Below are 27,056 nucleotides of genomic sequence, written 5' to 3'. Positions count from 1 at the left end.
TACAAAAATAACTATTTTATATTATCAATCACGTCGCAACAATTCATACTTCTTCGACGTTTGAAAAAAAAATATAACGAAACCATGAAAAATATTCTATTACCTTGTCTAGTTTTGTGATACATTTTTTTTAATAAGATATTTAGTAGCATTTTTAAATTTCGCTTATACAGGGTGTTTCAAAACAAATGCGAAAAACTTCAGGAGGTGATTCCTCGTTAAAAATAAAGGGTAGTTTGCTTTGTAAACGTTGGGACAAAAGTCAACCATTAGATAGATATCGCGGTACAAAGATGGCGGAAAAATAATGTTTTTATTTTTTATCTTGAAAACGAAGAGATAGACTAATGAAATTTTATGGAAGCATTACTGTTATGAAAACACACTTTCTGGTAATTTTTTCACTTTTTTAAAATGAGTGGAAGGGGTTGAAATAAACTACCCCTATCATTCTTGTTAACGAAATTTAAAGAAAAATCTTATCACACACAAGCAAAAATTAATTTGGATAGTTTAGTTTGTTTAGAAACTTTTTTATCTCTTGTGTTTTTTTGATAAAACTCATTAAGTAAAAGCATTACATGTCAGGACAAAAAACATTACATTAAACAGTATAACACAGATAACAGATTAATACAATTACTAAAAATGGTATTAATCAATAATAGATATGTAAAAAATAAAAATAAATATGTAAAAATTAAAAAAAACGATTAAAAAAAAGTCGCCTTGACTACGATTCGAACCTGCCTTACTACGGCTCCAACGTCATAGCAGCGTAAAGTCCTAACGCTTTAACCACACGGCCACCGAGGACTTGAAAGATTCTATGTAAAATTCTTACTTAAAAGATAATGTTTAGTGAAAGTACTTTTTTATTTATAAACATTTATTTAATTCTGTTTTTAGTATTTGTTCTTATAGCGGCAACATAGATACATTATCTGTGAAAATTTCAACTGTCTAGCTATAACGGTTCATAAGATAGACCTTTGTGACGGACAAACGGACGGACAGCGAAGTCTTAGTAATAGCCTTGTATATATATTTTTAAAGTAGATCAACCTAAGACGTTTATGGACTAAGACTACTAGATGGCAGGACCGGTTTCCCTACAGAAAAATATTTTTTGTTACTCTGAATTTTGAAGCTACCAATAAAAACAGAGAAAATAAAAATCGATAATTTTCGGACTGTGCCAATTGGTTACTAATCGACCAGATACTTTTTGTCTATTAGATATGCTATAAAAGCTGGCAATTATACAATTCGACCATTGTAAATACCCGACAAATTCTTCAAGGCCGACAAGGCCGATGCTTCTCACTGATAAGAAATAAAAATGTTTGTTTGGATAATTTTCGAGGTATTTTTTCTTTCTGAATGCACATATTAAAATATTTTATATTCTTTGTCCCCTTGACCTATTATCCTGGTTGCACGTATGGAAGTTCTGTTTCTTCTAGTTTTAGAAAATGTTCATATTTCTTTTTTCTTTGAAGGTGTAGTGTAAAATTAGATTAATTTCTTAAGTTTAATTATAGTGTTTAGTGTAGTATGTTAGTGTAGTCTACCAAAAATAGTTTAGTAGTGTTTTTATAGTTTATTTTGTAGTTAAGTAATAGGTGAAGGGATAATTTTGTTATTTTTTCTTTTTGTTTGATAAATTAGTAAGTTTGATAATTTGTTCAGTGTAGAATACAAGAATAAGTAGTTGTCTAGTGTTTTTAAGAGATTATATTCGTTTATTTTGTAGTTGAGTAGTAGGTGAAGGCGTATTTGGGTATTTCTTCTTTTTGTTTTTCTTGTAATAATTGTAGTAGTTCTATTAAGTATTGTGATAGATACACTATATCTTCCTTCAACTTTGTTGAAAAGTGCGTTATCATATAATCTTGGTTTTCTGGTAGCAGAATATACGAAAAAAAATCTGATCAAATTTATTTGAAATTAAATTAATCTAGCCTTATTAATCAAATTAAACTAGTCAAATAATAACAATAGTTAGTTTCAAAATACTATACAGGGTGAGTTTCCTACGATGTTCTCTATGGGCATCTCGGAAACTACTGGAGATAGAGAGTCGGTTAATGGGGAAAGAATTGCAGTTTTGTGGGGTCATAAATATGCGCCTTTCGGATTTTTCGGAGAATTTCAAGGCTTATTAGATATTTCGAAAAAAAACAAATTTTGGCTATTTTAAAACTTGTCTCTAATTCCATTATAATCTACCGTATGATCGAATAAAAACGGCGTCAACGATGGCTATGAAGTGAAGATCGCTGTCATTTTATATGTAAAATTATAGGCATGGGAAATATCATTGACCGTCATTTCATAGCCATCGCTGACGCCGTTTTTATTCGATCATACGGTATTTTAGACAAAAAGTTTTCAGAGAAAAGTTGTAGATAATCACATACCTAATGAGTTTGTGTTTTCCGTTTTTTTTTTCTAAAGTCTGTCATTTTTGACATATGACACAAACATATATTTTTTTAGTAAACCATAGTTGGCCATGACTTTATAAAAAGCGCCATTTTTTAAGCTTTTCAGTGATAGGTATAATATCTTTTTTTCGAAAAATTACAAGTTATAGCCAATTCTTTTCTTTCTTGGCTAATTTCCATAACAATAATACCATGCCAATTAGTTAGCATCAAAAATGTAAAAAGTTTTATGTTTTCAAAAAAAAAAATATCGTAAAATTCGTACAGCACTCAATTTAGAATAAAATAATCTAAGAATGGAATGATTCTTTTATAAACCTGCATTAAATCAACTTAAAATAGGTATGTAACTTTTTTTTAAATATTAATTAACAGCCAATTAGCATAAAATTATCATAAATTATAAATAATGTACCAACATATCGAAATAATAATTTCTTTGTTAATACAGTTTAGAATTCTTAAAATAACAGGCAAAAATAATCCACAGTTTACAGTAAAATAAAAGTTTCGTTTAAATTTCTTAATCAGCTGATCACTATTAAAGTTCGCAGATACCCGGGCTATATTATTACATTACTCTGAGCAAAATAACGAAAATAACCGATATTTTTGACTCCGCTCCGAAAGGTTCACGATTTGTCCTCCAGTTAGCAGCACATTTTGTCTAGTCGGTTGACCAACTTTAAGAATATATAAACAAGGGTAATAGGGATCCCGTTTTTACCCTTTGGGTACGGAATCCTAAAAAAGGTGCCGCGCCATAGGCGTAACATTTTTTAACACCTCCCGCGAATGTCAGAAATTTACCCGAAAGTTATGTAAATGTTATGCGGTTGATGGTATTTCTTGCTTACTTAAAAATATTTATACTCAAAACTTGTTAAATGATAACAAACGATTTTCTACAAAACTTTTTATTTCAAAACATAAGTTAATATATAGTCAGCTATAGTAGCTAAAGACGCATTGCTTCCACAAATTATTCTTGTACATAAGTATGTCATTTCTGTACAAAAAGTGGGTGTAACGAAAGACATATTGTTGCCAAATTAACAATTTTATTAAGCATTTTGGTAATAGACGATTATTTTTTATATCTTGGATTTGGTGTGAAAAAAACAGGACTTTTTCAGTATGTGAGAGAAAAGAGGACAGTACGATTAAAAAGGGGACTGTCCTCTGAAATAGAGGACGGTTGACAACCCTACCTTAAACCGTTATTAACGTTTATTTAATTCCTTTTAGAATACAGACCTCTCCCAGTACGTAGAACGGTACTTCGGCGGCCTAGACCCGCGCAACGTGCGCCTGTTCCTCTTCCAGCTCCTGCGCGGTTTGGCGTACTGCCACAAGCGGCTGGTACTGCACCGGGACGTCAAACCGCAGAACCTGCTCATCTCCGAGATCGGCGAACTGAAGCTGGCCGACTTCGGCCTGGCCAGGGCCAAATCGGTGCCCAGCCACACCTACAGCCACGAAGTGGTGACGCTGTGGTATCGGCCGCCGGACGTCCTGCTCGGCTCCACGGAGTACTCGACCAGTTTAGACATGTGGGGCGTGGGCTGTATATTCGTGGAAATGATAACGGGCACGGCGATCTTTCCTGGGGTGCGGGACACCTACGATCAGTTGGATAAGATATTTAAGGTAAGAATGGTAACACGTCAATTACACGTCAGTGTTCACACAGAAGTAGCGATTCTGTCCCAAGTAGGCATTTTTGGACACATTTTAGGTAATGTTTCTAATAATCGTGTCTGTTTCTTGGGACAAAATGGAAACGGTATGCCACAAATAGGAAACATTTTCGAAACCTATATATTTTATATGGCTTTATTACATGTGTTTCCAATGTGGTGGTACTAGCCGTTTCCTGAAATATTTCGATGCGGAATCAAAGCTTTTAGACTAAATGTTTCGAAACATTTTTGCAATTTGTGTCCAAAATGTTCCCGTTTTGAGCAGCCACTGTTTCTAAATGTGACTAGTGAAACACTGACTAATGTGAGGAAACAAAATACCAAACAAAAATAGTCTATGTCTATGTGTGGATTTTAAAATGAAAACAATGTCGACCTCCGCCATAATTTTTTTTGCTTAAGATCTTTGTTTTTAGGTTTTCTCGCACAAAAAATGTCTGGCAAAAGCAAATTCATCGTTTAATTTAATAATGCACTTTCATATCTCTAATGTCTCTTTTATATAGGAAAATCTTTTATTTTTCTCGATCCTAAGAAAGTCCTAAGAAATTTCTTCGAGTGTCTTAGACCTTTGAGGGATTTCCATTCCAGGTTACGGATGGAGTCTTGTCCAGGTTCTTGACTTCTGCTTTAAGTTGGTTACCAATTGGGAAGCAGAACGGTTCTGGTCCAGTTAGTAGAGTGTTTCCTCCTTTTCTAGCTAGATCGTTTGCTTTTTCATTACCTTCTATCCGAGGGCTAGCACCGAGAGTAGTAATATGTTCAGCTTCTCTGGACATTCTTTTTTTTTCTGGAGGTGTAAAATACCTTTACTTACGGAGTGTGGGACTCAATCTCTCCTTAAGCTGCCTGGAGGACACTACCCACTAAACATCACCCCCTCGCTCCTGCCACGTCTACCTGGACCCGCTGGACGCATCTCCTCAAGAAGACGCTGGACTGTTCTTTTTGTTTCATTTCCCCTGCTCTTCGCTGTATTTTGCCTCTAGTATATTTTGGGCCAGTTTTGAGATGGCTTCAAAGTTTTCTCTTCTTTCTGTTACCGATTTTAAGAAGGTATCTGCGGAGATGTTGCCACCAATCGTCATGCGTGCCTCACATCTTTCCTGTTCCCATCTTGGACAAGCAAACATTGTGTGTTCCGGAGTATCATTGGGTGTTCAGGTAATACTTGACAGCCATGTGTCAAGCGACCGTCAAGAGACCTGTTGTAATCCGCACTTTATTCCTTCTCAGTATTAGCAGTTGTTCTGTAGTTTTAGAGCTAGGTCCACGGATAAAGGCCTTGCTGTGCCTGTGCCCCTGTCTGTTCCTCCAGTGCACATTCTGCTTTTCCCTTATCCAGAGTTTTAATCCACTACGGGCCATACATTTGGGTATTGCCAGTACTAGCTCTGGACCAAGATAGGATGCCGATAATCCTTGCCTAGCTAGCTCATCCTTGGCTTTTCGTTGTCTTGGATGCCGCTGTGGCCCAGCACCCAGAATAATTTAATTCTGTTCATTCGTGCCAGAGTTCCCAGTTCACCCAGGCATTTCCAGAAGAGTCTCGACGATAACTTTGGGCTCATAAGCGTCCCAAATGCCACCTGACTGTCTGAACAAATTGATGGTTACTGAGTTGATCGTTTTTAGTGCTATTTTTTATTTCCGATAGTTTCTATTTAAAATGAATTGAACGCATTTTTCGATAGCGTAGATTTCTGCCTGAAGGATTCTGGGTTAGGTGCCCATTAGTTCGGAGTTTTTTGCCCAAATACTCCTCTCCCTGTCCCTGCTTTGGTTTTGGAAGCATCGTTATAGCACGGTATGATATGGTCTTTTAATTGTAAGCGAACAATTATTTTTGTTGTTAGATTAGGTTAATACTACAGAGAGGTGTTTCTTAAAGTTGTACTCCCAGTGGATGTCTTGGTATGACATCCACTGGGAGTTGGAGGAGTGGAATTTTTCTTCTGATGGTGTTCCAAACTCCTGAGCTAACAATTCTCCCGGTACTGCTTCCGCCAATAACTATTCTAATCATTGCCGCATTGCACTAGTGCACTATAGTTCATATCAAATAAACTTTTAGTCACGTGATTAAGCTTGACCGGCACAGCGTAGTCCACTTTTACATATTTTCTTTTAATCAAACTATTTTAGAAAACAAAAATAAATTAATTATAAATATATAAACAATCATTATTTACATCAACAAAACTCACTTTCTTAACAGCACTTAAGGGTCATTACTATCACTTTTCTGTTTAAAATATTCTAACAAAGTTGCGATGAGTTTTTACGGCTATTAAGCTATCTTCTACTAAAAGCAGCACTTGCACTAAAAGAGGTTCTAAAAAGAAAAACGTTCGACTGCAAGGTCTGCTAGTAAACATTTTTAAGCTTAAAGTATTACAACACTAATCATTTAAACCAAAAACTCGTAATACAAAACTAAAGTGTCAAAACGAATGATAATGTCTGGAAATAAATAAATAAATGTGGTAACTTGACATTTTTTACAGCAGAGCTACCACCTGAATCTCCAGCGGGAAATTTAAATTCCAGTTAGAACGGCGCGACGTCGAATACATTCATGGTTGGCAACAATGATTTTAAAAATCGCGCCCTCGATTACGTAACTAAAAGTTTAATTGGTATCAAATATACTTGCACTCGTGATTTTTTTAACTTGTATTCATGTATATAGGACAGAAATTATTGCAGTTGAATTCATTTTTATTGCAGTTGAATGCAATAAGAATCTATGCATCATGCTTGCAATCTACTGAATGAATCTACTGAAACAAACTATTTTGTAGTTAATTAAAACCTATTTGCGTTTCTGGAACAGGTGCTGGGTACGCCGACCGAAGAAGACTGGCAAGGGTGCACGCGACTTCCTGGCTACAAACCCAACAAATTAGGGAACTATAAACCGAGAAGGTTGGGTTTGTGCTGGCCGAGGTTACACGACGTATCATTTGGTGAGGCAATGGCTACTGCGTTATTGCAGCTGGACCCTACCAAAAGACTGGGAGCCGAAGAGGCGATGCAACACAAGTGAGTTTATTTTAGTTGTATTTAATAGACATGCCTAAGATTTCACTCATTAGTTGATACTAATTTTTATACAGTGTGTTGATATAAAAAGATACAAAAACATTTTCGAAATGAACTAAATTAAAACTACAGGACTAAATCCTCTTGAGAATTACATGGTACTGATTTTTATAGAGTTTTGAATAAAAAAAACTAGTATTTTAATACTTTGCATTGTTAAACGCTACTACTATAGCATAAATAAACTTGTAGCGCCGCTTCTCCAGATGTTTTTTGTCTGCCTACAAAATTAATTCGGCAGATTGTTGGCAGCATGCAGATAGCTTCAGTAGAGATCCGTAATTTGGTCTGCGAGGCTTGGGCGTTGTAGAAAACAGAGTCAGTATTCATTACTGTTCCTGCTTTGGGTGTCTCAACAAGTCGAAATATTTAATATTTATACACACAGTTGTATATTTTCAAATGGATTTTTAGATTCTGTGAATTTGGCTTAAAATTTATATTCTAACAATAACATATTACTATACTGTATACCGTATATTACTATACCGGTTTCGAATTAAAAGTATTCTATAAGAGTGTTCTCAAAACTAATAATTGTACAAACTAAATTATATATTTGTCTCTACTATTTCAAATAGAATACCCTTATTTTTATAACATAAGTGAACAAACTCCGACATTCCGACAGAGTTTGTCGGAATGTCGGAATGAGCGAAGTCAGGAGACGAGGTGAAGGTCTCGAGACCCTAAAATCTGGTCATTTGTTTTACTATAATGGAGAACAACACCAGTCAATAGGAGGTGTAGGTTTTTTCATAAATAAAAGGCTAGCAGAAAGCCTGAAAATCATCCACTCAGTATCCACTAGAGTAATATACGCCATTTTTAAACCCTAGATATAACCTAAAAGTAGTTCAAATTTACGCTCCAACAACAGAACATACAGACGAGGAGATTGAGACTTTTTATGATGATTTATGTACAGCTATCTCAAATAACCATACACATTTCACTGTCGTATGCGGTGACTTTAATGCCAAACTGGGAACGAAATTAGATCCATCAGAAACTGCCTTAAGCAATTTTGGAAGCCCAGGACGAAACGATCGTGGTGACACTCTTTTAAATTTCCTATTAGAGAAAAACTTGTTTCAAATGAACAGTTTCTTCCAGAAGAAACCCCACCGCAGATGGACATGGAAAAGCCCAGATGGCAGAACGAAAAACGAAATCGATTACTTTATCACTGACAAAAGGTACATATTTAGAGATGTAACGGTCCTTAATAAATTTGCAAAATCAAGCGACCATCGAATGGTGAGAGCCACAATTATATTAAACACCAATTACGAACGGCACAAAATGATAAGGAAAAAACAAAGTAAGACATGGACACACCCGAGAAGTATACAGGAATTCGGAAACCACATCACTCAAACCCTTCAAAACATATCATCACCAAACGATGTTAATATCTTAAATGATATAATAGTAGAAGCAATAACGGAAGCCCAAAAGAAATGTTGCCCAACAAATCTGAAGGAGGAAAAGATCAGTTTGAAAACACAACGCAAAATGGAACAAAGAAGGAAATTGAAAAGCGACAAACACGCCAGTCAAGGTGATTTGAATAAACTAAATAAGGAAATATCAAGAGAAATCAGAAAAGACATAAGAAAGCACAGAAACGAAAAAATTATTAAAACTATCGAGGATAATAAGAGCATGAAAATAATGAGACGCAAGCTCACTAATGGAAAAAAAGAAATCGTCAAACTCAAGGACAAAAATGGTAATATAACATCTAATAGAGAACATTTATTACAGATTGTGGAAACATTCTATGAAACACTATACACCAACCATTCTACTCTAGACTCGAGAAAGTACCTACAAGGAAAGGTTCAAAATCAGGGTTCTGAGGATGTTCCGGAAATCTCTGTAAGTGAAATTTACAATGCTCTAAAAAATATGAAGAACAATAAAGCTCCCGGGGGATGATGGTGTCGTCACAGAAGCGATAAAGATGGGAGGAACAGTATTAATGACCAATATTCAACGGCTGTTCAATCTCTGTCTGGAAAATCAAAATATCCCTACAAAGTGGAATAACTCAATAATTATCCTCTTACATAAAAAAGGAGACATAGCAGACCTGGAAAATTACAGACCAATTAGCCTTCTTAACCATCTTTAAAACTATATACCCGAATTATAACAAATAGACTAGAGGCAAAATTGGACTTCTACCAACCTAAAGAGCAAGCTGGTTTCCGTTCCGAATTTGGTACCAACGATCATCTGCAGTGTTTAAAAACCTTAATAGAAAAAACCATCGAATACAATCGTCCCCTAGCAGTGATATTTGTCGATTTTAAAAAAGCGTTCGATACGGTAGAATTACCGGCCATCCTAACAGCGCTACAAGAATGTAGAATCGACCATCGATATTGTAACATAATAAAAAACATATATGACAATGCTACAGCAACTGTAAATCTATATTCCACAACTAACCAGATAAAAATAAAAAGGGGAGTTAGGCAGGGCGATACCATGTCGCCAAAATTGTTTATTACTGTTCTTGAGCATGCATTCAAAATGCTAGTTTGGCAACAAAAAGGAATAGTTATCGATGGAGAGAGACTCAACCACCTACGCTTTCCGGATGATATCGTTATAGTGTCAGATAGTCTGGGAGAGATCAAAGACATGCTTCAAGAACTTAACGATGCATTACACGAGATTGGACTAACAATAAATTTTGACAAGACTAAGATAATGACTAATATGGTGCCCAGCGAACACATACAAATTCACAACAACAGAACAGAATTAGTCCACAAATATGTATACTTGGGCCATGAGATCAAAATAAGCAGAGATAACCAAACCTGTGAACTGGCTAGACGAATTACCTTGGGATGGGCGGCTTACGGAAAAATGAGGGACATCTTTAGAGCAAATATCCCAATACACCTGAAAAGAAAGGCATTTAACCAATGTATCCTCCCGGTTTTGACCTCTGGCGCAGAGACACTCACTCTAACAAAAGCAACCGCAGAAAAATTGAGAGTGACACAGAGGCGGATGGAGAGATCTATGATTGGCCTGACTTTGAGAGATCGAGTAAGAAATGAAGAGATACGCCGACGTACGGGAGTGGATGACATTATCCAGCGAATCATAAAACAAAAAAGGAGATGGGCTGGACACATTGCTATAATGGCAGACGGGAGATGGACTAAAAAACTTATAGAGTGGAGACCAAGAGCCGACAAGCGTAGCCAAGGCAGACCTCCCACCCGATGGACCGACGACCTGAAACGAACAACAACTAACTGGATTGCAACAGCTAAAAACCGCGAGAACTGGAGACGTTTGGAGGAGGCCTATGTTCAACTATGGACGTGAAAGGGGGCTGCGTGATGATGATGATGAACAAACTCCAAAAAAAAATATCCAACTTTATATCTTAATAAATAATATATTTATATCCAAAATTAATGTTTATGAAAAATGTGAAATTAGAACTTATTTGAACCCTGAATGTATGAGAATATGTTTATATGAACTTTTTTGCATACCTGTAGTAGTAATTTCAGATATAAACCCAATAAAATTGAAATCCATTAACACTGGACCTAAAAAAGTTGTTAATTTTGTATTACCACCAAATACTATTCTTATAAAAATATTCTATACCAGTTACCCTTAAAATAATATTTTTATATTATTACACATTATGCATTAGTAACTTTATAATTTACTTTTACAGATACTTTGAAGAACTCCCAAGAAAGCTTCTAGAACTTCCAGACGGTGAGTAATTTTATCTTTAATTATTTAGTGATTCTAGTACTGTATTTTATCTAATTTCTAAGTAGTTAGAATTTTTTAAATAAAGAAGAGTATATTTAAAGTCAATAATAAATGATTATTATTATTGCTTTTTTAATACAGTATTAACTTCAATAGTCCGAATACTCTATAGAACGGGCATTCCTTCCAGTAATTCGAACTTTTTTCATAAGACTATTTTCGGGCCTTTTAAAACATTTACCCCTGAAATCAGGGCGCAAAGATTACTAATCTAATAGTTCCAATCAAACGATCACATAAGATTCTTACACTCGCCGAAAAATCCAATCCACACTCGCCAACCAAACCAAACCAAACCAAATCATCCCTGAATTGTCGGACAAACTATACCACTGTATAACTGTCTTATACAGGGTGGCGCACCTCATTCGCCTCGGTTGATAATACGAAAACGGAAAGATATAGAAACAAAAAACTTTATGGGTATATGTGGGAAGACAATGTGCATAATTTAAAATTAATTTGAAATGTACAGGGTGTGTCAGAACTAAGATCCATACCAAAGTTATATTTTTTCTTATGGAACACACCCGGTATTTTATTTCGTTTTTGGATTCTTGGACATAAAATAAGGCATTTATTATAAGGGTTTAATATGTTTAAAAGCTTTGGTTTTTGAGATATTTAAAGATATTTAAATATGCATGCTATAATAAAAAAGTCTGTCAACACCTTGTACATTACTTTTCAGAATTAATTATTATGCTGACTTTCAAGCCAGAGCCTAAAAACTCGTTACGTCAAAAACACTATGTATTTTTTTAAACAAGTCGTAGGAGATTTAAATGCTCTTTCAAACTATATTATAGTTTGAAAGAGCTATTTTTTTTCTTCTATACCTATCTGGCTCAGACTTTGAATAAAAAGCGATTTTTCAATAAAATTGTAATCAAGATGGCTTGTGTCGCCATGGCAATTTTCTAGTGACACTAACTAGTTATTTTCAACATCGACATTAGTTTATAGACTTTATTTAAATTTATAACAGGTTATTTTTATTTAATTTATCTACAATAAGGTTAATAAGTAAGTATTTATTATTTTACCAAGAAAACTGAAGCAGTATCTGTTGGCGGAAGGAATGGATATGTTACTAGTGATTTTATTGTGAGGACAAAATCCCATTTGATGATAGAATTTGTTAATTCAGAATTATTTTTTTAATTTGTAAAATATTGTGGGTCCGTGAGTCCTCTAATTCAAAACACACGATAAAACACTTAACGAATTTATTTTCCAACTATATGCACACAATTTATACTGATTACAACACACAACTAAAAATCCTTCGCCAATTTTGTCACAATTCGCTATTTTACAGAACGCCAACCAAACCAAACCAAACCTAACCTAACTAAAGTTACTGTCGAGCGCGGAGAGCGTCTTATATACCGTAACGGCTGATTCGAGAACTTTCGGAAATTATCTGCAGCATTCCCTTTTCCTTCCAGTAAATTCCTTTTAGAACATCGATATTTTCCACGTATGTCTAAGAGATGACGGCTACTCAATTCGCCAGGCTTCTTGACAATGTAAACATGCTTAGTGGTTTTACGCTCTTCCGACAGATGTCGCCATACACCTTGACAATATGCCTGCTTAAAATTATTAACCTATGTATTTACTTTTTTCCTAAATTTTCGAAAGACCCGCGATGCAATTCTCGTAGCCATCTATCAGTGTGAACTCCCAGAACTAACTGACTCTGAATAACTATAGTCTGTCCAACGACAACATCCTTGACAGTGATAGATTTGTCTGTCATTTTAATTTCAAAGTAGTTATTTTATTTTACAAAGAAATAAGTTGGTACAATTGGATCGCATAATTAATAATATTTAAATTTTGAGTGACAAGTGATTACTTCAAAATATTGTAAAAAAACTGTATGAAACTGGAAAAATCTAATCTTGATTAATTAACTTTAATCTTAATTTTTCTGCAGTACTAAAATCTATTATTTACCTATCGTGTGATGTTATTTTACAGATACTCCAGTTTTTGGTACCATATACGAGATGGTATACAACTTTATTTGTGGCTAATACAACTCTCTGGCCATAGTCTCTGGCAAACTGAGTCTCTGGCGGTCTCTGTGCACCACATGTAAACTATGGTCTGGGTCAACACTTAATTTTCCCTCGTGTTTTCCTCCATATAATTTTAAAAAACACGAAACACAACTAACAACACAGTCGATTTTGCAAAATATTTATCATTTCTATTTGACATAATTTGGCACAAAATTATAACCTGATTTTGACAACTCCCAAAAATCTTAAGTCGAGTTCATAATATTGAAATATGATCTGTCGTTTTTGAAATAAACCAATAAAACTGGTTAAAAACAACAAGAAACGACGCATGACGTATTTATTTATAAACCCATACATAGTTAACTTAAAAAATATTAGAAACTTTTTTTAGTGTAATAAATGGATTGGTATGGAAGTCATCTGCTTTTTTTTGTCATCGTCTGTAGAAATCTTACCTGAGAAAAAAACAGAGTATAGTTAATATATAAACAAGGCTAATAAGAATATCATTAAGCATTAATGTACTATATAAAAATACTGTATAAAATTATTCACGAGAAATTATTTATAGAATTTGTTCTGATTTTAATTCTGTTGTTTTTCTTTACAGATGCGTCTATATTCACTGTGGAGGGAGTACACCTGTACCCAGAAGAATACTCGGGCATCAAATGAGAACAGTTGAACAAGCATCGTTCAAGAAGCAAGCACAAACACAAAAAGCAATGACCCGCCCTTTCCGGCATCGCCTCATGTTTCTTCTGATCACCCTATACAATCATCGTTTCTGTGTACATCGTCTGATGATAAACTAACTGATTCAATAGGTTGTTTATTTGAGTTAAAACGCTCTATTTTGCATTGCGAATGCGTTCTTTAGTTCATGCATATGCAGTATGCAAATGATGCAAAATTTCATTGCTAGGCACATTCGCTGATTTCTTTTAAATGCCTTCATCTTGTAACGATTTTTCAGCACACGAAATGAGTACATGTCATAAAACCATATTGGTATAATCAAAAAAATAAATGTTTACAAGGGGTACACATTTTGATTAGATTTTAAGATATTGTATTCAAGGTTATTGGACACACATGGGAAAAAAGTTTAAACATTCTCAGAAATTTTATTCTTTACTACAACCATTTATAATGTTGATAAATTGTTGCAAATGTAAGGTATTTTATTAGATGCATTCAAAAACAAAAAAAAACATAAACTACAGAGTACTTTCTGCAGTGCTATATTTTAGAAATTATTCCATATAATACAAACTATGGAGGTATTGAAAAGTAGTCATCAAAGAGGGAACAATTAAGATGGCGCTGCTGTAGCAAATGTTCTACATTTGAAAGAGACGCCAAAAAATTAGGATTTTAGAACAGGAAATAATATGCGATTTCTGAAGGCGAGTTTTGGCACTCTTTTTTTATTAACTGCACTTTATTTATAATCGCTAAGTTCAGTTTGATCCCTTATTAGTGCTACTGTGGTCATTTAGTAAACCTTTATATTTTAGGGTTGCCAACTTTCAAAATAAAAATTAGAGGACAAGAGGGTAAAAAAGCGCCGCGGGGGAAACGTTTTTTGAAACCTCGTGCAAATGCTGTCAAGAATTTACCCAAAAGTTATGTAAACGCTATGTGATTGATGGTCTTTCTTATTTTTTAAAAATACTTTTACTCAAAACTTGTGAAAATAAAATGACTGCTTTTCTACAACACTTTTTATTTCAAAACATAAGCTACAAATAAAGCTAAACATATCTTGCTTCCACAAATATTTCTTCCACATAAAGATTTCTTTTCGAGTGTGAGTAGCGAAAACACATTGTTGCCAAATTAACAACTTAATTAAGCATTTTGGTTTCAATATGTGAGAGAAAAGAGGACAGTACTATTAAAAAGAGAACTGTCCTCTGAAATAGAACACGGTTGGCAAACCCTACCTTATTTTCCCCTTTTAAATTACCACTTTTTCAAACAATCTACACTCAGATGCAAAAAAACGCAACAGAGAAATTTGTGGTCAAATTTAAAGTGTTATATTTTTGTTATTTTTAGTCCTATTTACATGAATTTTTTAGCAAACTGTACATAATTATATTAACTATTCGTAAACTCCGTTTTTTTTGTAAACTTTAGTAATTGGCATATTATACAGGGTTAATCGAGGGGTTGTTTCTTTTATCCTAACTTTAAAACACCCTATGCAATAATTTCGTGTGTAAATTTTCTTGAAATATAATTTTACGGTAAGAACCATGTCTCCTGAGCGTTTTGTTTTTTGGATCACGTCAATACATGCTTTGGTTAATTTTTAAGAGCAAAATGAACAGATCACGATCAATTTGCATTTTTTTCAGTTATCATTACTTTTGATGTAATTTTTTAAAAAGACGAGATGGTTTTGGTGACTATAGTCGTAACGTCAAGGTGCGTTAGGGTAGGCGCGCTGCGTCGGGCAAACCATATTTTTGACATATACTTATGTGCGCGCTAAAAAAATACACTTCAAAAGTACATGTTAAAAAAATGTTTAGCGGGGCGCGGACAGGGTTGTTAAGTAGTTTATGAAGCAAAAAACTACGCCAAAAACTACGCGTAGTTTTTTGTATTAACTACGTTTTAAAATTTTAAAAACTACCTTCAAAAACTACACAAAAACTACGTTAAAAACTACCTACAAAAATATAGTAAAACATAAACAGTTTAGACCTTAAACAAAAATCAAGCCAAATTCTTATCATGGAAGTATGAAGTTATACTATATTTGTTATAAGTTAAACAACATCAGAAAAAAACACAAATTTTTTTCAACAAAAGTGTATTTTCTACGAAATACAAAGTAACATTGAATACAAAATAAACTATAAATTCTTATAGAGAAATTCTCCATAGACATTCTCCAGGAGAATATATGATTTTTTACATCTAAAGGCACAACTTCATAATTCCCCTCTTCCCAGAAGGTATGGAGCCAGGTATGGACACATCGACGTCTTCCAAGAATTTTTAACTACTAAGTATCAAAAATATCACATAATAAGGAACAAATTTACAAAATATAGATTTTTTATTTCTTTAAATTGATCAACAAACAAAGTTTTTAGGTTATGTTTTCACTGTTATTTAAAAAAACTACATTTGTCATTAGTTACATAAACTACACATTTACTTCTCGACATTTAAAAAACCAAACCAAACCAAACTACTTGTGACATGTAGTAAATGTAGTTTATTAATTACTACGTGTAGTTTAACAACTCTGGGCGCGGGGCGGCGCAGCCGGTGTAAACGTACCTTCATATTACGCTGCATCGGATACTCTATACTAAATAAAAAAAATATGTTAAAGACTAACGATACAGTCAAACAGAAAAAAAATGTAAAAAATACCCTAATACTTGTACTGTATTGCCTCCCCTGGCCGCTATAACTGTATGCCTGTATACGTTTATTCATACTGTCATTGAGGCTGCATACATCATATTGCGTTATGTTTTCCCATTTTTCTTTAGGAAACAGGTCCTTAAAAGCACCAAGCGAAGTTCATTTAATGAAGCTGGTAACGCTTCGCGACCTCAAATATATGCCTCTTAGCTTCCTGCCAAGCAAATCTGCCTGTGATATTGAAAAAAAAAACTTCAAAAATAAATTATAATTGAAAAAATTGCAATATTGTTAACCAAGGCATTTATTGACATGATCCAAAAAACAAAATGCTCAGGAAACATGGTTCTGACCCTAAAATTATATTTCAGGAAAATTTACACACGAAATTATTGTACAGGGTGTGTCAAAGTTAGGGTAAAAAACAACCCCTCGATTAACCCTGTATAATATATATGCCAAATACTAAAGTTTATAAAAAAACGAGTTTACAAATTAATGTTGATATAATTATATACAGCTTGCTAAAAAATCATGAAAATAGGGCTAAAAATAACAAAAATGTAATAGTTTAAATTTGATCAAAATTTTCTCCGTTGCGTTTTTTTGCATCTGAGTGTATAAGAGCAAGCTAGCAACCTAGCAATCCCATAAGAGATGATTACCCTTACCTCTACCCTCCATAATACAAACTAACCAAAATTAATTTAAATATATTTTTAAAATACATACATTGATTTTCTGTAATCTTATGTTTCTTAATATAGGTATAAATATGTCAGTATTTATTATTTATACATATGAAAATATGTATTAACATTTTTGAATTGCTATATTTGAAGAACTTTATAAATAATGTACTTTATTTTTCACGTACCAAACCAAAACAGAACTGATAAAATTTGCAACTTTTTTTGTATTTTTTATTATTATCAAATGCTTTTTATGATACGTATATTTAATTTATTAAATAGCGTATTATAACTTCTCTTATCAATTGAAACGCAAATATAGTTTCAGTATTTGAAACTTCTTTAAACCCTTATAAATTATCATAGCAGTCAAATTCTAATGTACTACTGCTATTCTAATCTACTAACTGCAAATATTGAAATATTGTTTCCAATATTTTTCCCCAGTTTTTCCAAAAATTATTTGAAATGCAACATATTTATAAATGATATTTGATTTGATTTTGTGATATTTTTTTTGACTACCAATTTTTAGAAAGATAAGTTTAACGCATAAAGAAATATTGTTTTTTATGCTTAGTATATCCAACTGCAGATTTAATAATGTTCTTTTGATCTATATTATCTTAAAAAATGTTTAGTTTTAAAATTAAACTTTTCATTTGTGCCATCTCAAACTTAATTTTCAACATTCTCCCGCTAAATATTAAAATTTTAATATTATTGTACATTAATTTTTAGATACATGTCTGTATAAAGTACTCTTGAGTTGATGTTTCTTTTTTCTGTAGGTAAAAAACATACTTACCTACTTTAACCACAGTGAACGAATATTGTGTCTGTTTTATGATCAGATCAGAAGTAATTTTTTATTAGTCAAATATAAGTAAGAAGTGCCCTTTTATATTTTGTGTACAAATATTGTCCATAGATTCTGAGTTTTAACTTTGTTTTAATACAGGGTGTAAATAAATAAGCGCCAAAAAATTATGCTAAAAAATAACAGAATTTTTCGACTTTTCCATACACAATGATTTACTTGTACAGGGTGGTCGAAATTGGTCTGTTTTAACAGAGAAAACCTATTTCCTGACTAGATAGAGCAAAATCGACATAGATATCATGAGCTCGATTTCTGAGACACTTTTAATGGCGTAAACCGTCTGTTGATATTTTCACTGCCAACTGAGATATGGGGTCTTGTTGAATTTTTTACCATTTGGAAAATTGCCCATAACTTTTGTATTTCGCGGAATAAAAAAATTTGGTAAAAACGTTCTTAATGCACTTTTTTATGCACAATCCAGTGGCGTAGTCAGTTTTTTTCTATACTTGCTTTTTTTGTCAGAAATAATAAAAAATATAATTTTTTAAATTGAAATCATAGTTGGCTATGAACTTAAAAAAATGTTGGCGTTTAACCCTTTCCAAGCATAGAGAAAAACTGACTACGCCACTGGATTGTGCTTAAAAAGTGCCTTAAGAACGTTTTTACAGAATTATTATTTCGCGAAATACAAAAGTTATGGGCAATTTTCCAAATGGTAAAAAATTCAAAAAGACCCCGTATCTCAGTTGGCAGTGAAAATATCAACAGGCGGTTTACGCCACTAAACGTGTCTCAGAAATCGAGCCCATGACATATATGTCGGTTTTGCTCTATCTAGTCAGGAAATAGGGTTTCTCTGTTAAAACAGACCAATCTCGACCACCCTGTACAGAGTGACCAAGACCACAAGATTATCGACAACAGCTACTTCACTTAGGGAAACTCCAAACTAAAAAAAATTATATAAAAAACATACTTTTTTGCGTTTATTTATTTAAACCTTATATAATTTTTTGTCTCCTTTTTAATTTTTAGCTTTATCTGAGCAAACATTTTTATATTATTTTTCCTCTTTCAAATTTTAAGTATATCTTTATGAATACATCTACAATTGAAACAAATTATTTTTTCTTTGATAATCTGTGATTTTAAAAAATATGCATTTAGATATTACTAGACCAAATATGTGTGAAAAAAAATGGCGAACCCATTCCTTCCATAGTGCTCAATTAATTGAAAAAATAAGCTATGCATAAAATAATTAGGATGGCTACTGGAATATGTTGTTACTGTGGATAAGGCAGTAGCTAAAAAACGAATTGAAAAAAAAGTGTAAGTCTGTAAAGAAGCATATTTATGGAGCAGGTGACACTGTAAACAGATGTTAAGTGTCTTAAAACGGTGTGATTACTACCAATGACATCTGTGGTGATTTCTGTATTAGAATAGATTTCCTTCTGAATAGCTCTGTTAAATTATTCTCCTGTACATAAATACATTATACAAGGTGTGCCAAAAAAGTTTTCAACAAATGGAAATATTTTTAATAAACGTCCATCGGACATACAGGGTGTCCCAGGCTGAGCGTGCATTAGAAGTTTCTAGACTCATTTTTTATTACATACTTAAATTCTAAGTAAAATTCTATGAATATTGATGTTAAACACTCTATACCTAACATTAACCGTTTTTGAGAAAAAAATATTTTAAATTTTTGGACGAAAAAAACTACCTGTCAAAAAAATTTGTATAGCCTAAAAGTCAAATTTAGTGATTACCACGGCCACTGTGGCATAAAGAGAAGACATGTGGCTATCTATTTCAAAAATTAAATTGTTCAAATGTCATATAATAATGGCGGTAGCTGTCATGGAAAGAGCGATAAAAAAATTATCATAAATCATTTTTTTCAAATGGAAATCCACTTTTTTTATTTCACTAATGAAAAGGTTTTTCAATTCGTTACTTTTTAACTATACATGTTCCTGTACCTAAAATAAATCGTTTTTAAGATATTTAAGATTTAATTTGAAAACGTATATTTTTCTTGATTTTATCTAGCTTCCTTTGACATTAAGTGTCAACCGGTCAGACAATTTATTTCCATCTGTCAGAAAACAAATTATTTGAATTTCCTATATTATAAATACTGCCTGCTTAAGAGTTTAAAAAGTGTATTTATAAAAATATGTCTCGTATTTTCGCTCTTTAGTGATATCTAAAGTTGATATTAATAATATTCCGTATGATCGAAAAAAAAACAGCGCAAACTTGGCTCTGAAATGTTGCTGCTTTTTGAACAAAGCGTCACAATATAATCTGGCCAGGTCTATATATTTCTTTACATCACTTCACGTTTAAAGTCAAAGGCTACTGGTTAAAATCAAGAAAAATATACGCATTAAAATTAAATCTTCAATAACTTAAAAACGATTTATTTTAGGTATAGGAACATGTATAGTCAAAAAGTAACGAATTGAAAAGCCTTTTCACTAGTGAAATAAAAAAGCGGGTTTCCATTTGAAAAAATGCTTTATGACAATTTTTTAATCGCTCAATTCTATGACAGCTGCGGTCATTATCATATGACATTCGAACAATTTAATTTTTGAAATTGATAGCCACGTGTTTTCTCTCTATGGCACAGTGGATGTGCTCAATTTGACGTTTAGAGAATACGCATATTTTTGACAGGCAATTTTTTTCGTTCAAAAATTTTAAATTAATTTAGTTTTATCAAAAACGGTCAATGTTAGATATAGAGTGTTTAATATCAAAATTTATAAAATTTTACAGAGAATTTAAGTATGTAATAAAAATGGAGGCACCCATTTAAAATAAGAAAGCGGCTGTCAACTTGGTATTTCCGAAAGTGCCGCCATATTGAAAATATTTTTAATCGATAGATCTCGTTGTGAAACAATGATATGCAAAAAATCTCCAATCTAGATATTGTAGTTCTCTAGAAACTTTTAATGCACGCTCAGTCGGGGACACCCTGTATATATCGAAAAATAGTTTATGAGGAATTATTTCAACATACCTAATATCACAAAACATTTAACATTTGTTACCGTCGCGGCAGATATCACTATCATAACTGCTTCATCGCGGTGAATTACAATAATCCTCTTTAAATGATAAAATATCAAAAAATGTCAATTTTTTTTTTTTTTTAGAATGAAAATAGTCAAAATAAAGTTCTTCCGAATTTGATTTTTACGTCTATATACCATTCTGCATAAATATATATACATTTTTTTTTTTTTTTTTTTTTTTTCGATTATTTTTTGATTTTTTTTGTCTGAAGGATAAGTACATTTAATGAATTAATAAAAATAATCTTTAATGCAGCAATGTTATTTTACTGTCCTACAATAAATGTTAAAAAAATAAAACAAAGCATCAGCATTATTTGACTTTGCAATAATTTGGGTAAATACTAAGTAAAAAAAGACAATATATGTTGGTTTTAAGTATCTAACAAGTTTGGTATAGGCTTGGTGCATTCTCCGCCGGTGCTGCCACTATCGTAGAATATCGTAAACAACTGGTATATACAAATATACGGGTTTAAAAATAGCGAGTAATACAAAACATTTATTATATAATTATTCTAAAAATGTTTTTTTTTTTTTTTTTTTTTTTGAAAATTTAAAATAAACAAAAAGTAAATATTTTTATCTTCAAAAGGTTCAATTTGTATTATAATTTATTATTCCAGCTAAAAAACTTTTTAGATGAGTTTAACTACGGTAGCGAGCATCGGTTTTGCTAGTGGGGTCATAATTGAGGATATTTCGGATATAACGAAATTTTTTAAAGGTACATAATTATAATTTTTGAAGATGTTCATAAACATTTAATTACTAGCGATTAAAAAAGTATACCATTATTGGGCTGTAAATTATATTTACCACTGCCCAAGCATCCGCCACGACACATCAGGAAGAAAACATTCAATTTTTAATTAAGGAAACAAAAACAAAAAACTGGCGACGACAGTTTCTAGTAAAGCCAATTAGCTATCTTTTAGTAAAAAGCAACTTCCTAGAGCAAGTCGTTACTTCAGTAGAGACGACACACAGATAAACATTAGCATTTATATATATGTAGATTCTTTCATAGTATATGCCTATTTACCTTTTGATTTTGTTTCGTCGAACTCCTTGAATCCACTGTTGTTTTTCGTCAATTCGGTGTGAGAAACTGTAAAGCTAAAAAATGTTGTTTCGGGAGAGTTGAATATCTGGAAAAAGTTGAATTATGCGGTCGACATAAACGGAAATGCACAAAGCCTACTTTTTCCCTATTAAAGGAGGACTTTCTTAATTTGACAGTTCACGGATATGTAAATAATTTTTTATTTAGTAAAACTCATTGGTTGCGAACTTTTTTACCATACCCTGTAGTAGCCAAAAATGAAATACCTTGTTGAGTATAATTAATTTTCTAACAGGAAAAAAGGTTTTGATTAGATCTTTTGCTTGCAATAACTTTACTTTTGTAAATACCCCTCGGGCACGTCAAATAAGACAACTCTAAGAGAAAATAAGTGCCAAAGGGCTAGTAGACTAAATAGATTGTAGAGTCCAAAAAGATTTAGGGATTTTGTTGAGTTAATATGAATTCGCACCTTTCTATTAGAGGCCTAAATGAATCTATAGAGAAAAAGTAACAGTTGTAAAAAGGAGGTAATAGACCAAAAAGAATATGCTGTGTTTTTGATTTAGATCAAAAGATGTATTATTATTGTAGCGATTACGTACGAATTGATTTTAGCGTATATTAATTACAGAGATAGTGAGAAATAAAATGGAAAACGGTGTTAATAATATTATGGGCGTAAATATAGCAACCAAATGGCACTAATTTTTCGCCGCAGTGCACACAGCTCCCCCCACACGGAACGTCCGAATGTACCGTCTCAATTTTTGTAACTGTGAATTTATATACGTTTTAAGCGCTAATCGGGAACTCGTAGTTCTGTACAGGGTGTCCCATTACCGCATGTTTTACGCGTTATCCCTTATAGATATAGATATTCCAAATAGTTTGACTTTTATAGATGCCATAATTACATAATATAGTACACATCATTCTTTGTGTAATCCCTTGTATCTCAGATATGCGTCACTAAAAATATCTATAAGATCAAAAACTAGAGCATTTCTACAAGTTTTTTGGTTACTTCATCCTTAGTTCATAGTACAGCAGCCTGGGTCAAGATGTCAAGAAAAAATATATAAATTTTGAGTACTTTATTTTTTTAATGCCTATACCACTGGCTTCAAAAAATATAAAAATTAAAATCGCTGACGTACAATTGGGGTCTCTATTAATAAATTAAAAAAAACTTTTCAACCAAAGTAACAAGCGCGCAAAAAGTTTTGTTATTAATAAATAACGACCATCACCACCAAAAGGTATGCTTACTTTTGCCCCCTCCCTGTTTCTAAATCCAGGAGGTTGGGTCTCTCGCAATAAATTTAAATAGAAATAAACTTTAATCTAATGGAAAAGCAAAAATATATATTTTTTTCTTGAATATTTTAGTGATAAATTTACTTTATGATCATAAGTATAAGGGTATTAGTAAACAAGAAAAACTACAAACTAACAATTAAGGAAGTAAAATTAATAACTTTAATACACACTGAATTTAGTAGTCTAAAAAAGGAAAGAAAACAATTAGGTACTAGCTATAAGTAAATAAATAAATTTTAAAACATAGTTACTGTTGTAGGAAGCAACACCCTTAAGTGGAGATTTTTTTGATCAATTTGCCTGCCTGGCCAGGTGGAAATACCATTTGTTTAAAAAAGGACGTGAACTTATTGATGATTTCCATTTAAAACTAGGCATAGATAGTGGAGGTGGATCTTTAAAAATTTGTCTGTCTTTATGTTGTTGCTTAAAAACCTGAAATAAAACAAGAAAAACATAAATGTACCGGAATAAACAAACTTATTATAATAGAATTGGCTCCCAAAATAATAGAAACCTACAAAAATATTAGAGCAATGTTTGAGATTTTGCAACTCTATACTATTTGTGGAGTCAGTTCTTATATATTTGCCGCAGATCTAAAGTTGATAATGATTATATTGGGCCTTCAATCTTCATCATCATGCCATCCATGTGTTTGGTGTGATGTTAACTCAAAAAATTTACAGTCAAGGGGAGAACTAAGATCCATAAAAGATATCTCCAAATGGAGCATTATAGAGACAAAAGGAAATTTAAAGAAAGAAAAAGCACAGTAAGTGTACTGCTAAGTTTACTTTATTGACTTTTAATAGTTATTTTTTGCAAACTTTAATTAATTTTTAGAGACCAGGTCAACATTCCTTTAATAACTGGTGATGACGATCTTCCAATTATCAACTATATTCCAACGCCGGAGTTACATTTTGTTGATGGAGTTGTACAAAAAAATATACGATTCTCTAAAAAGGACTTTCCGGAAATTGCTGAAAGCTGGCTAAGAAGTTCTGGGATACAATTAGATCATTACAGCAGATTTAATGGAAATAATGCAGAAACTTGCTTAAAAAGTTGACGTCCTTAAAGCACTAGATCCTGATACTTACTTTGTAACAAATCTTTATCTTATTATTGTTATTTGGACACTAAGCCCTTTGCTTACTTTTTAGACAACAAATAAATAGCTATTTTGTGCCTTCAATGATGTGGTAGCCAGCTGTTCTGGAAAATATATTGATACCAATTATGATGCCTATATATTTTCCCTGAATTTTCGATAAAATGAAGACATTGGTAAAATCAGTTTCACCCCAAAAAATTCTCGCTGTTGTTCACCATATACCGGATTTTGTTAGTATTTCACAGAAAACATTGGGCTTTTACTCTGAGCAAGCCTCAGAGCAGGTGCATCATTCCTTTAAGTTTTGTTCTCAAAAAACTTTAATTCAAATCCGAGATCAAAAAAATCTCCTTAGGAGTGTTTCTTCCTACAACAGTAACCATGTTTGGTTTATTTATTTTACTTTATAGCTAGTACCTAATTGTTTTCTTCCTTTTTAGTCTAAATTCAGTGTGTGTTTAAAGTTATTAATTGTACTTCCTTAATTGTTAGTTTGTAGTTTTACTTGTTTACTAATACTTATGATAATAAAGTAAAATTTTATCACTAAAATATTAGAAAAAATTTTTGCTTTTTTTTTTTTTTTTTTTTTTTTTTTTTATTTTATTTAAATTTGCAGAGACACCTCCTGATTTAGAAACAGTGGGAGGGGGGCAACAGTAAGTATACCTTTTGGTGATGATGGTCGTTGTTTATTATTAAAAAAAAAAAAAAAACTTGAAAAGTTTTTTTTAAATTTGTGTAGAGACCTCAATTGTACGTCGGCGATTTTAATTTTTATATTTTTGAAGCCAGTGGTATCGCATTTAAAAATAAAGCACTAAAGTTTATATATTTTTTTCTCTTGACATCTTGGCCCAGGCTAACTGTGTTAGTGTTACTACTAATTTTTATATTAAAACCAAGTATCGCATTTCTTAAACGTTTTTAAAGTTTAATATACACTGTGTCAATTTTTTAAACTTCCTACCCTTAATATCTTTTGCAGTTAAAAATATGAAAAAATCGAAATACATGTCAATTTTATTTGTAAGGGGGACTTTAATTGAATATTTTTAGCCTTTTCTTTCAACCCCCTAGGACTTACAATCTTAAATGGGAAATGGGGGTCAAGTGGCACATCGCTTTAAAGGGCGTTTAATTCCCTTTTCAGTGGTATCCTACTTTGTTGCATTTTGTCCATAGGTTTCCGAGTAACGCAAAATTAACCAGGTAGATACTCTCAAATTTTTTTTAGGATTACTTGATGCGAATTTTTTGAGTTTACTTTGCCAATCCCGAAACAAAATTTCACACGTGCCACCCATGGCCGTAGCGAATTCCAGGGGAGGCAGGGGAGGACCATGTCTCCTCTGGAATTTGCCACTCATTCCAATTTGAGAAATTAAACGTTAATGTTTATGATGTTTCCTGTTTATTAGTATTTCGAATTTCGACCCCCTTGAAAAATGTAATGGCTACTAATTTTCTAATCATTTGTATTACCAGGAGTCCCATTGCAATAATTTTTGTGTAAGCACTATAGCCTGAAAATCAAAATCTCAATGCAGGCATGTTTCTGCAACTTTGAAAGGCGATTATTCGGAAACCCCTGGACAAAAAGCAACAAAGTAGGATACCACTGAAAAGAGAATTAAACGCCTTTAAAAACGATTGAAAGAAAAAGGCTAAAATATTTATTTAAGGTGACCCGCTTACAACAAAATTGACGTGTCTCCCCGATTTTTCATATTTTTAACTGCAAATTGGAAGATTATTAAGGGTGGAAGTTTTAAAATTGCAAATTGTTGGTGGCATGCTCATTTCGCTCTTAAAATCAACCAAGGCATGTGTTGTCATGGGTCAATAAACAAGATGCTCAGGAGACATGGTTCTGGATCTGAAAAATAACGTTTTAGGAAAAGTTATACACGAAATTATTACACAAGGTGAAAACCAATCCTTTAATTAACCCTGTATAATCAGCCAAATACTAAAGTTTAAAAAAAATTGTGTTTATGAACTAAAGTTGATAGATTTATATATAGTTTGGTAAAAATCATGAAAATAGGGCTAAAAAATAAGAAAAATATACCCCTTAAACTTGACGAAAAATATTTCCGTTGTTTTTTGAATCTTAGTGTATAATGCTATGCGGCATCTTCGCTCTCATCACCACGAACCTGTAACTTTCTATCTCAACTCATAAGCAAGAAACCCCATGAAACACATCAAAATGGAATACCCTATTCAGCATTAAGAAAGTGTTCCTTTACACAGTACGAGTTCCGGAATATACGAAAACTTAGCAATTACATTTATGCTGTTTTTTCACATCCATTGTTCCATGTGCACGCTTCCAGCTGCGCCGTTTCAAATTAATTTTGAATCATGTTTGATAAAAACTTTTTCAGTTTTAGGCAACTTATAATAAACC

At 32.6% G+C, this 27,056-nt stretch overlaps 1 protein-coding gene across 1 annotated transcript in view; it reads left to right on the top strand.

Annotated features, from left to right (window-relative positions):
- Positions 1-14,488, top strand: part of LOC115885144 (cyclin-dependent kinase 14) — a 36,143-nt gene extending 21,655 nt beyond the window's left edge. Inside the window, exons 5-8 of the mRNA XM_030903941.1 lie at positions 3,699-4,100; positions 6,990-7,198; positions 10,980-11,023; positions 13,730-14,488. Of these exons, the coding sequence (XP_030759801.1) occupies positions 3,699-4,100; positions 6,990-7,198; positions 10,980-11,023; positions 13,730-13,794 (720 nt within the window). The 3' untranslated portion in view covers positions 13,795-14,488. The remainder of the gene's footprint in view (positions 1-3,698; positions 4,101-6,989; positions 7,199-10,979; positions 11,024-13,729) is intronic.
- The last annotated feature ends 12,568 nt before the right edge of the window (positions 14,489-27,056 follow it).

This window comes from Sitophilus oryzae, unplaced genomic scaffold (assembly GCF_002938485.1).
Source record: "Sitophilus oryzae breed Bouriz unplaced genomic scaffold, Soryzae_2.0 scaffold_375_pilon_pilon, whole genome shotgun sequence".
NCBI lineage: Eukaryota > Metazoa > Arthropoda > Insecta > Coleoptera > Curculionidae > Sitophilus > Sitophilus oryzae.
The sequence above is the reverse complement of the archived record's forward strand: the minus strand, read 5'-3'. Positions and strand labels throughout refer to the sequence as shown.